An 18486-nucleotide genomic window follows, 5' to 3' on the forward strand; every position below is an offset into this window, starting at 1 on the left:
GAGCACAGGCTCCGGACGCGCAGGCTCAGCAGCCATGGCTCACGGGCCCAGCCGCTCCGCGGCACGTGGGATCCTCCCGGACCAGGGCATGAACTCGTGTCCCCTGCATCGGCAGGCAGACTCTCAACCACTGCGCCACCAGGGAAGCCCCATACTGCACTTTTAAAGACTATTTCTCAATACTCCACTTGAGAAGAAGGAAAAGGGTGGTAGTTTAATATGAACCATCAACCCTCCGTGAAAAAGAAAGGGACAGAAAATGAAGAGTAAGCTACAGTCGGGGAAGAAGTAGAGGCAAGAAAAGTAAAGGGAAGGGGGAGGAGAAGGAAAAGAGAAGGAAGGTAGAATAGCAGCTAATATTTATACAGCACGTACTTTGTGCCAGAAATTCTTTTAAACACTAATAAATTTACTTACCGAAACTCAAAAATAACACTAAAATGATGTGTACTATTATTATCCCCATCATACAGTAAAAGAAATAAGTGAAAAATTACAATCACTCTAATTTTCTTTGTGGGTTAAGATACTCAGTGGACTCAGAAGCAGCACTGGAAAATTAATCCCTATGAATAAAAGGTAATATTTTGATCAATCATCTTTTCTATCTTAAAGATTATCTAGTATAATCTCTTTATATAATGGATGAAGAAATGGAAGCTTTTAAAGAGAATGAGAATTACACATGCAAGGTAACAGAACCCCAAAATGACAGAATCAGGACAAGAAAGCAAATCTTCAGACTCTTTGTGTGTGTACGGATACTTCATTTGGATAAAACTTTCTTAGTGATAAACTAAAAAGATCTTCACAGTATACTGCTCATGGTTTTCTAATAGTGCCAACATGAGACACACAATAGTGTCAAACTCAACAGATGAACAGCACAAAGGTTGCAAAAGCTCCTTCTATCTTTTTTATTTTACTTGTTCTAAGTAAAGGTCTTCAGTATGCAAAAAAGGCACTGGAAATTATGCCATACAGTGATTCCTAAGCCTGGCTGATGATTGGTACCACCAGGGAAGGTTTCTAAAATGCCAGGTTCTTAGGCCATCCATAAACCTATGGAATCAGAATCTCCAGGATACAACTCATGTTTCTGCTGTCATTATTTTTAAAGTTTCTGTTACTTTGATCAGTCACTTATGGAAATTCTAATATAAAGGTTGTTGAGGATATTAAAATTTAAGAAAACTACAAGCTAGCTTTTTGTCATAAATGCATAAATACACCTCATGCTCTGGGTAGTAACATATTGGATGAATAAAAATATATTTTATTGCCATTTGTGTAGCTTAAATTTAAAGCATTTATGTTAAATCTTAACTTATTAATTAAAAAATTAACAAAGTTTGATGAATTTAAACCAGTGGTATGCTAGCAAATATTTAACAACCAGATCTCCAGGTATAATTCCATGAGTGTTGATTGTATTACAGTTTTTTAATATTGAAAGACTATTTCCTCAATTTTTATGCAATTTACAATATAATGAGTATAGGTACACTATGCATTTATTAACCTTTTTTTCTATTACTTTAAGTGCAATCAACAAAACAATATATCAAACTCTGATTTGTAGCATTTGCTAATTTCTGTGGTATAAACTTCCCACCATGGCCAAGTTCAAGCTACTAACATGATGTCACTGAACATGGAGTTTGAAGAGATGCACAGTAGTCCACCATGATATAGTATTCTACCGTAAAGATACAATAGGTATAAATAACCTCAAGGGCACAGATAATAGTAAAATGTAGTCAATTAATTATAAAGTAATGAATTTTAAGTATGTATTATCTTTGTTTTTAATATAACTTAATTATACATTTATATGATTTAATTTTTAATAATGTCTGTATTGAATAACCAGCACACAAAATTCCTGAAAAGTTAACAATTAGCTCTTATAAGCCATTGCAAGCTGGCTCCAGTATACCTTGAAACACCTGTAATTACTACTGCTGCTTCTGAAATTTCACATAAAATCACACATCTATTTTAGTTCAAAAATTCTGCAGTTATCTGATTTAGCAAAAGTCAATTTATATCAAATTACCGGTATGTCCAAAGAAAATCCGAATCAATAATCTGCTTGATTACATTTTAGTTCAAAATTTCTACATAGATTTTTAATTTAAGATTATAAGTTTATACAGAAAGGACTCCAATGCTTAACTCTCTGAGTATGAGGTTTTTATTTTGCTCTTATACACACTGTCAACATAACATTAATATGAATTTGTGCTATTCCAAAATAATTTTATTAGCACATAGTCAATTCTTGTGGAACCTACTATTTTTTAAAAATTTTTATTGGAATATAGTTGATTTACTGTAACCTACTATTTATTGTAGGCTGTCTCATGCTTAACTTATCTTAATAGAGGAGGAGTAAAAAAAGAAGAATTAAAAATAGAGAAAAGAAGATATTTATGATCTGAGGCAAATGTTGAGCCCCTAAACTACAACAGAGGGATAGAGAGGAAAAAATAAGTACTTTTGCTGGGATAGTGCTGACAGTTATCAAGAGTGGCCAGGCACTCAGGGGCTAGACATCCCAGATACATCAGAGGTACAGTGAGAAGTACAGGCTACCCAGGCACAAGCAACCTACCAATCCTTTAAAAAACACACACCTAAGAGTCATTGTTATTCTTTACCTTTCCAACATAGCATTGGCCCCTAAACTCAAACTCCCTTATTATAATCTATATTCATAAGTCAAGTTCATATCTAAAACTACAAGCTTTAGTCACTTTAGGTTACATTTAGATGATTAGAAAACAAAGTAGCATTTGATTTGGGAGCCTCCAGCTTTGAGGAGAGAACTGTCCCAGAGAATCCTACCATGACAGCAGGGGAAACCACAGCAACTGTTTAAGCATAAACCACCTTAAGAAATGCAGCACTTCAAGACAGAATATATTAGCGCGATAGAATGCAAAATGAGTCAAAAAAAGAACAAAGCTTCAAATTCCCTCCTGACAGTTAATCCATAGTTTTCCCACTTCATAGTTATTTGCTACCAGCTTTCACGTTACTTGGCTGCCACCTACCAGAAATGTCATTATTATAATTTCAATACACATGCAACCACGGCAACCATCCAACAGGATTTCACTGAAATTAGTCCTATTTCCCCCAACATATAGTTATGTAATTTCAGCCTACTGCATCCCCAATTTACATAGCATCCCACTCCCTACCTCTGCTGCCTTTCATCTTTTTCTACTTTTACATAAAAAAAAATTATTTTTACTTCTGTATGAATCATTTAAAAAATCCTACTAGCAAAGTATTTAATTATTAAAATATAATTCACAATTATTATTGTTTAACTTCTTCCCTCGAGATTTTAAATCGTCCTTTAAATAGAAGTTTGGAAATTTAGAGTACAATTGCTATTCTGACATGTAGAATTTTCTGTGCAATAATGTGGAAAGATTTTTGAGTAGTGGTGAAGGTCAAGAAATATTTAAACAATCTACTTGTTTCCATGAATCTCCTATTAAAGATAAAAATATATACAAGAGATTGGGTATTACATTTAGTAACATTGTTAAAGTAATTAAAAATAGTATATCAGGTAAGTATACATTGGTTCAGTCACTCAGTTTTTAAAACAAATTCTACCATTAGTAGTACACACTTTCAGGGTTAATAGGAGTTCATACCTAAGCATATCTATTTCAGAACAAAGTCAGAAAATGTCCAAAAAATCAATCTTGCTTGTGATAGTTCTTTTACTTCAATTTGGTCTCAACAGGTAATGAACAAGAAAGTTGTGGAGAAACAAAGAATCCACATTCTTATTTAATGTCTATATCATGGGTGTTCAATGAATATTAAACATATGCAAAAGAAATTCTCTTCTCCCTGTAAGTGGTTAGAGTTTAACATTATCCTAAACTTTTAAAACCCAAGGTCTGTTATATAGGTAATTAACAATAATAGAAAGTTTATCAGTTGGCATTTCCAAACTAGCCTCAAATAAGAGTTAACAACTATGCCAAAATAAAAATTGAAAAATGGCCTACGATCAAATTCAACAGTCTCCAACAGGAACTGTGCCAAGGTCCACTGTATAAAACAGAATACCTATAAAGATGCTTTGTATATGACATACACATAAATTATACAAACCTCACTGAAACTTCTCAGTACCTTTTCAAATTTCTAGCTTTGTGTTTTCTACTACTCCTATGAATTCTGATTTTACTTCCATGAATTCCTAACTCTACAAAAGGAAGAGATAAACTTGGGAACAATCAGGACCAAAAGATATCTTAGCTAGGCTCCAGTGATGCACAGCAAAGGTCCATAGAATATGTGACTGTACAAGCATATTCAATGTCATATGATTCACAGCAATGAATTTAAAAACTGGCTTTATTCAGAATCTTCAGGACTTTCCTGGTGTCGCAGTGATTAAGAATCTGTCTGCCAATGCAGGGGACACAGGTTTGATCCCTGGTCCAGGAAGATCCCACATGCCGCGGAGCAAGTAAGCCCGTGCGCCACAACTACTAAAGCTCGCACGCCCTAGAGCCCACATGCCACAACTACTGAAGCCCGAGTGCCCTAGAGCCCATGCGCTCTAGGCCCCGCACTCCACAAAAAGAGAAGCCACCACAATGAGAAGCGCACACCACTACAAAGAGTAGCCCATGCTCACCACAACTAGAGAAAGCCTGCATGCAGCAATGAAGACCCAATGCAGCCAAAAATAATAAATAAAAAAATTTAGAAAAAAAAGAATCTTTAAACCTTCAAACAGATGTCTAACAGAAAAGAATAATAGTTAGAAATAAATCCACTAGCTTTAATATAATCCAAGTATACAACACACAGAGCATTTTATCAATATATCAACACAGGGAACTCTTAAAATACCTTATTTTAAGAGAGTTGAAAGAAATTATTATAAAGGGAAAAATTTCTTTTTATGTACTTTTGAACATTAGACAAAATTAAAATCCAAAAGAAACTACCGTGCTTCCATAAATTGTTTGAAAAAAAAATCTAATTCAGCTTAACGGTTTCAAATGAATAAAACTGCATTAATATATTTTTTGCATCAGCTGTTTTCTGAGGGTGATTAAATATAAAAAGCTACTCTGCAAATTTCAATAATTTTCTCAACTTCTCTGTTTGAATGTTTGCAACAATAACAACCAATTTTTATTTGTTTACGCGGCTTAATAATTCTCCAATATGAAGAAGTTTTTCTTACAAGGTAACCAAACTGTTGAAGAGGTTTCTAACTGAAACTACCTGTCATGCTATTTACATGATTGCTACCTAGAGAGTTCAGGCAATATACAAATTTGTTAAAGCAAATTATTGTTATAATTTTCAAAACACTTAATTGAAAATGTCAAGGTGAATAAGTGAGATTATAGGTGAAATTTTTATGTAAGAAATAAAGTTTGACTACTTTTATATCACATTTTTCTGAAAGCTAAATTCTACTTCGAAAAGATTAAAAATTCTACTAAATAAAAATGGTAAATTAAAATTGTTTAAAATGTAATTAAAATGATTTCTCAATATAGACTAATATAGATGCAAATGTATTCTAGTTTTGGTCTATTCAACATGCAATACTAATATTATTTGTGTCTACGCTCAGTAGTAAATTCCTGGTACTAAACAGAATTTTTGGAAATTATCTATAGTCTTAATTGTACACTGATAGAAAAATAGAAAGTACTAGACTAAAATGAAAAAGAATTTATATATACCATATATAACTGAATCATTTTGCTGTACAGCAGAAATTAACACAACATTGTAAATCAACTATACTTCAAAAAAATAAACTTTTAAAAAACCAAAAAAACGAAAGTACTAAAGAAAGAAAAAATATCTGAAAACAAATCTTAACTGTGAATTTGCACCATGTACATTAACTTAATTTCAGCTAATCTGTTGATAATTAGATTAAGCAAATGATTTAATAGCCATATCTATAGTATCTGTCTATTGGGGAAGGACAACAAAACTTGTTTAATTTTAGGCATGTAGGATATGTTGAGTGTGAGAGGTTTGTGGGATATCCAGATGGAGATATTGAATGGGCAGCTGGATATAATGGTTTGAAGCTCAAAAGAGAGATCTGGGTAGAAGATAACTTTTGGTAATCATCATCATGTAGAGTAACTGATGCCATAGGAGTGGGTGAGCTGAATAAAGAATTCTGGGGGATCACTAAAATATAACAGCTGGCAGATAATGAGGAATAACTTCAGAAACCTGAAAAGAAAATAATCAGAATGGTAAAATGAGAACCAGGAAGGATAGTGTGTTCAAAGCTTTAAAGAAGTTCATCAAGTTATAGTGAAAACACTGGATCTGGAAAGCAGAATACTGGCAGTGATCTTACCAAGAGCAATTTCAGAAGATTACTGGAGCTAAAGTGAAATTACTGGGGTAGGTAAAAGAGTTGAGATCAGAGGCATGGATTCCTCATTTATTAAAAACAAACAAGGGCTTCCCTGGTGTTGCAGTGGTTGAGAGTCCGCCTGCCAATGCAGGGGACAAGGGTTCGTGCCCCGGACCGGGAAAATCCCACATGCCGTGGAGCGGCTGGACCCGTGAGCCATGGCCGCTGAGCCTGCATGTCCGGAGCCTGTGCTCCACAATGGGAGAGGCCACAACAGTGAGAGGCCCGCGTACCGCAAAACAAACAAACAAACAAACAAACAAAAACTGAGTACCTATTTAATGTACCAGGCAGTGATCTAGGCTACATTGAGATGCTACGCACCACTATGGGGATATACTGATGAGAAGACAGTCCAGACAGCATTTATAATCTGCTAGAGAAGACCGATCATGACTGTATCAGTAAAAGATTTTAACTGCATGCAACGGAAACCCTTGCTTAGTTTCAACCAAAAATGAAATGTTAGATAGTTCACAGAATTGTTGGCATGCTGAAGAAACAGGCTCAGAAACTATGTAATGAAGGAGAAAAGCATGGAAAATGATACCACAGAACTAGTCCAATGAAGACCTTACTGCTGCTGTCACCAAGCTTTAACTGCTACAACTGTCATCTCACTGGCCCTAAACAAAGGATGGCACCTCCAACCTGAAAGTTCTATTGCCACCCGCCCCCAAAGTTCTACCTACTATAGCCACTGCCAGGAAGAATTCACTGTTGCCTCCACTTATTTGTATCACTAACGCATGAATTCAAAAGTGAGACAGACACTTCAGTTCGGTTAAGTCTAGATCGTACATCATACCCCAGCTACAAGGGAAGCTGATGGAGTGATTACACAACTTTTCTACTGTGAGAGGGGCTCTGCCTCCTAGTAAGACTCATAAGGTACAGAATTATCCAAACACAAGAAGAGGCTCAGATGAAAAGCAGCTATATCAGAGTAAAAATTCACACTGGAGTAAGTAACACTAGCTTAAAAAAAGATGGAAGCTTATTTTTTTCCCCACATAAAGGAAATATGGAAGCCAAGAGTCCAGGGCTGATATGGTAGTAAACTACAGTCATAAGGAATGCAGGTCCCTTCTATCTGGCTGCTCTGTTGTCCTCAGTGCCACTTCATGACCCAGTATGGCTACTCAAGTGCCAGTCAGCACATTCACATACTAGTCAGCAGAAGGAGAAAAGGGAAGGGGCAAAGAAGAGTATGTGCCTTCCCTTTAATGATAGTTTTCAGAAATCACACTCAACTTATCTCATTTCCTAAGAATTAATCATAAGGCAAATGGAGCTGTAAAGGAAAAGAGAGAATATAGTCATTGTTATGCAGCAATGTGCCCAGCTAAAAATAAGAATTCTTATTGCTAAGAAAGAAGGAATGAATGTCTAGTGGGAGGTAAATAGCAGCATCAGCCACAGTAGGCTCACAATGAACAACCACTACAATAAGATACGTAATAACAATGAAGAGCAAAGGATTCTGACGTGGTCCAGAAAATAAGGAAGATCTCCTTGGGGAAGATGTATTTAAATGAAAAGTAAAGGATGAATACTTAGCTGATGGAAAGGTTAGAGGCAGAAAGGAGAGAAGAAGGAGACGGCAGTTAGGGGCGAGGGAAACATGTATAAAGGCACGGAATGATACACAGAGAAGGAACAGAAAAGTCTCTCGTGGGCTAAAGGCTATAGTAGAGAGTAAGGGGAAGAATGGAGTGAGATAATGCTCGTCAGAGAGGCAGGGTCCCGATTCTGTGAAAGGCCTCTTAAGTTCAGCATCTTGGACTTAATCCTAGGGTGGTATGAAGTCACTGATTAAAGCAACACAGTGCTATAATCAGATTTGAAATGTAGGAATATCATTAAGACTGTAGTGTGGAGCCTGGATTAGAGGAGAAAAGGTTGGACGTAGAAAATCAAGATGCAGCTGTAGTTCAGGAGAGAAGTGACAGGGCCTAGACTGGGGTAGAGGTACTGATGGTAGAAAGAAGTGGCCTTCCACTTTAAGAACTATTTAGAAAGTATAATTGGCAGGCCTGGTAACTGAAAGGATACTGGGAATAAGGGAGAAAACTGACTCTCGGGTTTCTAACTTGGATATCTAGATAGAGGGTAGGCATCATTTGCTAAGAGAGAAAATACTAGAGGAAAAGCAATTTTTAGTTCTTGTTTAGAGGAAGGGAATAATTAGTCTCACTTTTAACATTCTGAGTGTGAGGTCTCATTGAAGTATCTCATAGGAATTGTTCAGTATGCTGTTGTTTCTGTCTAAAGTCAGAAAATAGGGGGAATGGATCTAATATGTTTTAGAACAATGAGTACTGAAGCCATGTGAGTGAATTCCATGGCTTGAAGAAGATGTACAGTAAGACTAGTAGACAGCTGGGAAAAGAACTCCAGTTAGCCCAATCATTTAAGAGATGGGAAAAGAAAAACTAGGAGACATTTTACCTCCCTTCTCCAAGATTCTGTTTTAATAGGACTGGGGTGAGTCCTAGGAATCCTGGAACTTAAAAAACCCTAACCAATTCTGATATAATGGGTCCAGAGTTTTCTGGCAATCATTGCTGTAGATCTGTGTGTCCCAATGAAATTAATCTCTAGAAATGCTCTAGCGGGGGAAAGAAAAAAAAAGGATTCCTTGGCCAAATTAATTTAGGAGATGATACTATATCCTGCCCACTATATACCCACCTTCCCTCCTGGAGATTCTCAGTGCACAACAGCAAATAAAAAGCCCAAGAAGTTCTGTGTTTTGTTAGGTAATCTATGTAACTCTATTGAACAAATTGTTCCTCAACTGTATTGGCTTTGGCATACTTCTATCTTGTAAAACCTAAGAATACCCTGTGATCTGAAAACACTGCTAGAGACTTTTAACAAAATATAGGGAATCACTAGAAACCATGAAGATAATTATAAAATGTATGGATTAGTAGTGAAGACCCCATAAAAATATGCATATGACATGTAGAAATGATAATGTAGAAAGATGCAAACAGTAGGAATGAAGAAGCTCAAGTAGAAGACATACTTAGGGAAATAAATAATAAAATTTGAAAAACTGGTGAGAGATAATAAAGGTAGTTCATAAAAAGCCTTGGATGCTACAAATGCAACCTATCTTTCACCGCCCTCTTTAATGCTATTTTCTCTACAGACTTAATATTATCTGCCTCTATGGACAAGATAATAATAGAAAGAGATGACCATTAGCTTTGGAATGAGAAGTACCTATGTTCACATCCTGATTCTGTCACTTATGAGCTAAGTCAACTAGCCAATATGTGCCTAAAATGTTTCATGAATGTAATGATGAAAGTGATGATAATAATACTGACTACTATTTATTGATCACTTTCTACATACCAAGAGAGGCAGGTACTTCTTTACATACTCAGTTACTATTCACAGATGCTTTAAGATAGGTGGAATCATCCTAATTTTATAGGTAATGAAACTGAGGGTCAGTGAATGTAAGCAACTTTTCTAAGATCTTGAGAGGTCATTTTGAATATCAAGAGGAATAAGGTGTAAATGAAATGTTCTGAAGGCTGTAAAGTGCCATAAAAATTTTAAGCACTATTAAATAAAAATGTACATAAATACCTTTGTTATTTGTGTACACATGCTTATTAACCTTTCTTACAAAGACTGCTCTTAGTAGTACCATTTATCAAGGTTTGAGAAATGGTAACCTCAGTTCCTCAGGAACTAAACACTGATTGACGGCTTCTTTCTACTGTATTATTTCAAAACCAGACACTTAGTGTTACTAGTATTTTTGTAAGTTCTGATGAGTCAAATGCTTTAACCTAAATGATCATTCAGTTTAAATAAATAAAAGGTCATGTTTCTATTAGAATAGAATATTAACTAACTAGATGGTAATACCCTGACTCCAGTATACTCTCTAGACACATCTTCAGGAATGATTAATTATGGTTAAATACAGTTTTCTAATTAAAAGAATAAATGGTGAAGTCCTATTGAGATAAAAGACATTTTATAGCCATAAAGGATTAGTATTCCAGTGTCTGAAATAAAGGATGACCTAGGGACTTGACTGGACTATTTCGGGTTCAGTGCTATGGGAAACCCACCTTATCTCAGAAAAGCTTTAAATTTTAACGTGTCTTTGATCTGAAACAGCTCTTTGTGTGTCTCTCTCCATGGCTGGTGGTACTCAATCACTTAGACCCTATGTGTTCTTCCACAGGCACCAAGTGATTTGCCTGTAAAAGTATCAGTTACCGGGGCTTCCCTGGTGGCGCAGTGGTTGAGAGTCCGCCTACCGATGCAGGGCACACGGGTTCGTGCCCCACTCCGGAAAGATCCCACATGCCGCGGAGCGGCTAAGCCCGTAAGCCATGGCCGCTGAGCCTGCGCGTCCAGAGCCTGTGCTCCACAACGGGAGAGGCCACAACAGTGAGAGGCCCGCGTACCGCAAAAAAAAAAAAGTGCCAGTTACCAATATTAAGAGGCTGGGGATACAAAAATGAATAAGATATAACATCTATCTTCAAGGAACACTCAGCCTCATAGGGAAGACACTATTACCATTGAGATTACTAACCAATATCAATTTTATTTTGTATTCTTGGTTTTCTAGATTAAACAGAAAAGTCAAATGGTATAACTCATTCTCTATTTCCATTTTGGACATCAAATTTTATAAAACAAAACAAAAAGGATTTTTTAAAAAACTGAAAGGCTAAATAAAAGGCAAATCCTATCATGCCATTATATTTTGAGCAGGGAAACTTGCTTAAAATCTTTCAAGAGCTTCCAAATATAATTAGAATAAAAACCAAACTCATTACCATTTGATCTTGCCTTAGATACTTCTGATCTCATTTCATATTACTCTCCCCTTTGCTCGCTACAGTCTATCCATAAGCCGGAAGAGAAAACCACTCCTGCTTTAGGACCTTTTCTGATCATTCAGTCAAAAAGCAAAATCCACATGTCCCTGTCCCTGCCTTGCTTATCACATACCCCAGTTCATTTCTTTTTTTTTTTTTTTTTTTTTTTTTTGGCGATACGCGGGCCTCTCACTGTTGTGGCCTCTCCCGTTGTGGAGCAACAGGCATCCGGAGCTCTGGACGCGCAGGCTCAGCGGCCATGGCTCACGGGCGCAGCTGCTCCGCGGCATGTGGGATCTTCCCGGACCGGGGCACTAACCCGTGTCCCCTGCATCGGCAGGCGGACTCTCAACCACTGCGCCACCAGGGAAGCCCACCCCAGTTCATTTCATAATGGCATTTCTCATTATCTGATAGAATATTGTTTATCTATTTGTTTATTTTGTGCCTCCCTCTTCTAAAATCAGAATGCCATGACATCTCACACCGGTTAGTTTCAAAAAGACAAGGGGTAACAAATGTTGGCAAGGATGTGGAGAAAAGGGAACCCTTGTGCATTGTTGGTGGGAATGTAAATTGGTGCAGCCACTGTGGAAAACAATATGGAGATTCCTCAAAAAATTAAAAATAGAATTACCATGTGATCCAGCAATTCTACTTCAGGGTATATATCCAAAGGAAATGAAATGAGTATCTCAAAGAGTTATCTGTACTCCCATGTTTACTGCAGCATTAGCCAAGATATGGAAACAATCTTAAGTGTCCATTGATGGATGAATGAATAAAAAAGATGTAGTACATATATATTCAATGACATATTATTCAGTCATGATAAAGAAGGAAATCCTGCCATTTGCAACAACACTGATGGTCCTTAAGGGCATTATGCTAAGTGAAATAAGTCAGGCAGAAAAAGATACTGCATGATCTCAATTAATATATGGAATCTAAAAAAGCCAAACTCATAGAAACAGAGTAGAATGGTGATTGCCAGGGACTGGTGGATGGGGAAAATGGAACATGTTGGACGAAGTATAAACTTCCAGTTGTAAGATGAATGTTCTGGGAACTTAATGTACAGCAGAGTTATCAATACTATATTATATACTTGAAAATTGCTAAGAAAGTAGATCTTAAATGTTCTCACTACAAAAAAATAAGTAATTATGTAATGTGATGGAGTGTTAACTAATCCTATTGTGGTAATCATTTCCCAATACATTTATGTGTCAAATCATAATGTTATACACTTTAAACTCACACAATGTTCTATGTCAATTATATCTCAATAAACCTGGTGGAAAAATTAAAATACCACGAGAAAACCGTAACTTTTACATCTTGCTTACCACAGTATCTCAGAACTTCAAATAATACCAGGAACATAGTAGGTGCTCAACAAATATTTGTCAGTGAATCATAAAAGGACTGAGTGGTTGAGCTAGGATTCAAATCCAGGACTAGTTGGGTGCCCATCCTTAAAGCTTGCCAATTGTATCAGAGAGCTTGTGAGGACAAAATTGGATCTGACTTATTTTTCATATCTTCCATATCCCCTAGTACACTGCTGTGTGTAAAATATCCTATAAATATATACTTACTGAATAACATTTAGATTTCATACTATAAGTTCTTAGGTACTAGACTAACAAACAAAATCAGTATGTGAGTATCTGTAGGTACAGAACCAATTCACACCATTTCTTCTTCCCAGAACACATCTCTAACTGCATCCCTTCCTTCTTCTATTAAAAACTTCTTACTTTGTTTTCAAGAACCACAACTTGGTTTTTTTTTCAGTCTTTCCCAGCATTGAAAGAAATAGTTAGACGTACAACTTCTGAATTCCCATAGCAATTTTTTCCTACTCTTATTATGACTGATTTTTTCCACAAGACTGTGAGTTAAGTCAAGGACCTGAATCCAACCCTTTTATTCCTTCCCTTATCACTCCTTCCTTCTCTCTTTTTTCTTTTCCTTTTTTCCCTCTCTCTCCCTAATTCTCCATTTCTTCTCTCCCTTCCCTTCTTTTATTTTTAGGTGATTAAGGAGAGAGGTTTAAAATTCTCTTAAAATATGAACATCTAGAGATAGCCTCATCCACCAGAGGGCAGAGAGCAGAAGCAAGAAAAACTACAATCCTGCAGCCTGTGGAACAAAAACCACATTAACAGAAAGATATACAAGAAGAAAAGGCAGAGGATTGTGTACCAGATGAAGGAACAAGATAAAACCCCAGAAAAACAGCTAAATGAAATGCAGATAGGCAATCTTCCAGAAAAAGAATTCTGAACAATAATAGTGAAGATGATCCAGGACATCGGAAAAAGAATGGAGGCAAAGATCGAGAAGATGCAAGAAATGTTTCACAAAGACCTAGAAGAATTAAAGAACAAACAAACAGAGATGAACAATACAATAACTGAAATGAAAATTACAATAGAAGGAATCAATACCAGAATAACTGAGGCAGAAGAATGGATAAGTGACCTGGAAGACAGAATGGTGGAATTCACTGCTGCTGAACAGAATAAAGAAAAAAGAATGAAAATAAATGAAGACAGCCTAAGACACCTCTGGGACAACAATAAACACAACAACATTCGCATTATAGGGGTCCCAGAAGGAGAAGAGAGAGAAAGGACCAGAGAAAATATTTGAAGAGATTATAGTCAAAAACTTCCCTAACATGGTTAAGGAAATAGCCACCCAGGTCCAGGAAGTGCAGAAAGTCCCATACAGGATAAACCCAAGGAGAAACATGCCAAGACACATAGTAATCAAATTGGCAAAAATTAAAGACAAAGAAAAATTATTGAAAGCAGCAAGGGAAAAATGACAAATAACATACAAGGGAACTCCCATAAGGTTAACAGCTGATTTCTCAGCACAAACTCTACAAGCCAGAAGGGAGTGGCATGACATATTTAAAGTGATGAAAGGGAAGAACCTACAACCAAGATTACTCTACCCAGCAGGATCTCATTCAGATTTGATAGAGAAATCAAGAGCTTTTACAGGCAAGCAAAAGCTAAGAGAATTCAGCACCACCAAACCATCTCTACAACAAATGTTAAAGGAACTTCTCTAATTGGGAAACACAAGAGAAGAAAAAGGCCTACAAAAACAAACCCAAAACAATTAAGGAAATGGTCATAGGAACATACATATCGATAATTACCTTAAACGTGAATGGATTAAGTGCTCCAACCAAAAGACACAGGCTTGCTGAATGGATACAAAAACAAGACCCATATATATGCTGTCTACAAGAGACCCACTTCAGACCTACGGACACATACAGACTGAAAGTGAGGGGATGGCAAAAGATATTCCATGCAAATGGAAATCAAAGAAAGCTGGAGTACCAATACTCATATCAGTTAAAATAGACTTTAAAATGAAGAATGTTACAAGAGACAAGGAAGGACACACATAATGATCAACACATCAATCCAAGAAGAAGATATAACAATTATAAATATATATGAACCCAACATAGGAGCACTTCAATACATAAGGCAACTGCTAACAGCTATAAAAGTGGAAGTCTACAGTAACACAATAATAGTGGGGGACTTTAACACCTCCCTTACACCAATGGACAGATCATCCAAACAGAAAATTAATAAGGAAACAAAAGCTTTAAATGACACAATACACCAGATATATTTAATTGATATTTATAGGACATTCCATCCCCAAACAGATTACACTTCTTCTCAAGTGCGCACGGAACATTCTCCAGGATAGATCACATCTTGGGTCACATCAAGCCTCAGAAAATTTAAGAAAATTGAAATCATATCAAGCATCTTTTCTGAGCACAATGCTATGAGACTAGAAATCAATTACAGGGGAAAAATGTAAAAAACAAAAACACATGGAGGCTAAACAATACAATATTAAATAACCAAGATCGCTGAAGAAATCAAAGAGGAAATCAAAAAATACCTAGAGACAAATGACAATGAAAACATGACGATCCAAAACCTATGGGATGCAGCAAAAGCAGTTCTAAGAGGGAAGTTTATAGCAATACAAGTCTACCTCAAGAAACAGAAAAATCTCAAATAAACAGTCTAAACTTACACCTAAAGGAACTAGAGAAAGAACAAACAAAACCCAAAGTTAGCAGAAGGAGGGAAATCATAAAGATCAGAGCAGAAATAAATGAAATAGAAACAAAGAAAACAACAGCAAAGATCAATAAAACTAAAAGCTGGTTCTTTGAGAAGATAAACAAAATTGATAAACTATTAGCCAGACTCATCAGGAAAAAAAGGGAGAAGACTCAACTCAGTAGAATTAGATATGAAAAGGGAGAAGTAACAACTGGCACTGCAGAAACACAAAGGATCATGAGAGATTACTACAAGCAACTATATGCCAATAAAATGGACAACCTGGAAGAAATGCACAAATTCTTAGAAAAGCACAACCTTCCGAGACTGAACCAGGAAGAGAGAGAAAATATAAACAGACCAATCACAAGAACTGAAATTGAGACTGCGATTAAAAATCTTCCACCAAACAAAAGCCCAGGACCAGATGGCTTCACAGCCGAATTCTATCAAACATTTAGAGAAAAGCTAACACTTATCCTTCTCAAACTCTTCCAAAATAAAGTAGAGGAAGGAAGACTCCCAAACTCATTCTACGAGGCCACCATCACCCTGATACCAAAACCAGACAAAGATGTCACAAAGAAAGAAAACTACAGACCAATATCACTGATGAACATAGATGCAAAACTCCTCAACAAAAAACTAGCAAACAGAATCCAACAACACATTAAAAGGATCATACACCATGATCAAGTGGGATTTATCCCAGGGATGCAAGGATTCTTCAATATATGCAAATCAATGTGAAACACGATATTAACAAATTGAAGGAAAAAACCATATGATCATCTCAATAGATGCAGAAAAAGCTTTTGACAAAATTCAACACACATTTATGATAAAAACTCTCCAGAAAGTGGGCACAGAGGGAACCTACCTCAACATAATAAAGGCCATATATGACAAACCCACAGCAAACATCATTCTCAGTGGTGAAAAACTAAAAGCATTTCCTCTAAGATCAGGAACAAGACAAGGATGTCCACTCTCACCACTATTATTCAACACAGTTTTGGAGGTCCTAGCCACAGCAATCAGAGAAGAAAAAGAAATAAAAGAAATACAAATTGAAGTATTCCTGTAAAACTGTCACTGTTTGCAGATGACATGATACTATACATAGAGAATCCTAAAGATGCCACCAGAACACTACTACAGCTAATCAATGAATTTGGTAACATTGCATGATACAAAATTAACGCCTAGAAACCTCTTGCATTTCTATACACTAATGATGAAAAATATGAAAGAGAAATTAAGGAAACACTCCCATTTGCCATTGCAACAAAAATAATAAAATACCTAGGAAGAAACCTACCAAGGGAGACAAAAGACCTGTATGCAGAAAATTATAAGACACTGATGAAAGAAATTAAAGATGATACAAACAGATGGAGAGACATACCATGTTCTTGGATTGGAAGAATCAATATTGTGAAAATGACTATACTACTCAAAGCAATCTACAGATTCAATGCAATCCCTATCAAATTACCAATGCATTTTTTACAGAACTAGAACAAAAAAACTTAAAATTGGGCTTCCCTGGTGGCACAGTGGTTGAGAGTCCGCTTGCCGATGCAGGGGACACAGGTTCGTGCCCCGGTCCGGGAAGATCCCACATGCCGCGGAGCAGCTAGGCCCGTGAGCTATGGCCGCTGAGCCTGCACGTCCGGAGCCTGTGCTTCTCAACGGGAGAGGCCACAACAGTGAGAGGCCTGCGTAATGCAAAAAAAAAAAAAAACTTAAAATTTGTATGGAGACACAAAAGACCTCGAATAGCCAAAGCAGTCTTGACAGAAAAATATGGAGCTGGAGGAATTGGACTCCCTGACTTCAGATTACACTACAAAGCTACAGTAATCAAGACAGTATGGTACTGGCACAAAAACAGAAATATAGATCAATGCAACTGGATAGAAAGCCCAGAGATAAACCCATGCACCTATGGTCAACTAATCTATGACAAAGGAGGTAAGGACATAGAATGGAGAGGGCTTCCCTGGTGGTGCAGTGGTTGAGAATCTGCCTGCCAATGCAGGGGACACGGGTTCGAGCCCTGGTCTGGGAAGATCCCACATGCCGCGGAGCAACTGGGCCCGTGAGCCACAGTTACTGAGCCTGCGCGTCTGGAGCCTGTGCTCCGCAACAAGAGAGGCCGCGATAGTGAGAGGCCCGTGCACCGTGATGAAGAGTGGTCTCCGCTTGCCACAACTAGAGAAAGCCCTCGCACAGAAATGAAGACCCAACACAGCAATAAATAAATAAATTAATTAATTAAAAAAAAAAAAATCTTAGAAGGTAAATTCATATGAATGAAGCTGTTAGTGCTGAACTCTGGGATCCATACTGGAAAAAAAAAAAAAAAAAAAGAATGGAGAAAAGACAGTCTCTTCAATAAGTAGTGCTGGCAAAACTGGACAGCTACATTTAAAAGAATGAAATTAGAACACTACCTAACACCATACATAAAAATAAACTCCAAATGGATTAAAGACTTAGATGTAAGACCAAACACTACAAAACTCTTAGAGGAAAACACAGGAAAAACACTCTTTGACATAACTCACAGCAAGATCTTTTTTGATCCACCTCCTAGAGTAATGGAAATAAAAACAAAAATAAACAAATGGGACATAATGAAACTTAAAAGCTTTTGCAAAGCAAAGGAAACTACAAACAGGACGAAAAGACAACCTTCAGAATGGGAGAAAATATATGCAAACGAATCAACGGACAAAGGATTACTCTCCTAAATATATAAACAGCTCATGCAGCTGAATATTAAAAAAAAAAAAAAAAAAACCCAATCCAAGAACGGGCAGAAGACCTAAATAGACATTTCTCCAAAGACATATAGATGGCCAAGAAGCACCTGAAAAGATGCTCAACATCACTAATTATTAGAGAAATGCAAATCAAAACTACAGTGAGGTATCACCTCACACCAGTTAGAATGAGCATCATCAGAAAATCTACAAACAACAAATGCTGGAGAGGGTGGAGGAAAGGACCCCCTCTTGCACTGTTGGTGGGAATGTAAATT

The 18486-nt window shown here is 36.7% G+C and overlaps 1 protein-coding gene across 6 annotated transcripts in view; it reads right to left on the reverse strand.

Annotated features, from left to right (window-relative positions):
- Nucleotides 1-18486, reverse strand: part of NDUFAF2 (NADH:ubiquinone oxidoreductase complex assembly factor 2) — a 184693-nt gene that overhangs the window by 133963 nt on the left and 32244 nt on the right. The window contains exon 1 of one of the 6 annotated variants that reach the window (XM_049707952.1): nucleotides 6773-6829. The exons of the other annotated variants lie outside the window; for them this stretch is intronic. Within the exon in view, the coding sequence (XP_049563909.1) occupies nucleotides 6773-6814 (42 nt within the window). The 5' untranslated portion in view covers nucleotides 6815-6829. Of the gene's footprint in view, nucleotides 1-6772; nucleotides 6830-18486 lie in introns of those variants that run through there. 6 annotated transcript variants of the gene reach the window in all.

This window comes from Orcinus orca, chromosome 3 (assembly GCF_937001465.1).
Source record: "Orcinus orca chromosome 3, mOrcOrc1.1, whole genome shotgun sequence".
NCBI classification, from domain to species: Eukaryota; Metazoa; Chordata; class Mammalia; order Artiodactyla; family Delphinidae; genus Orcinus; species Orcinus orca.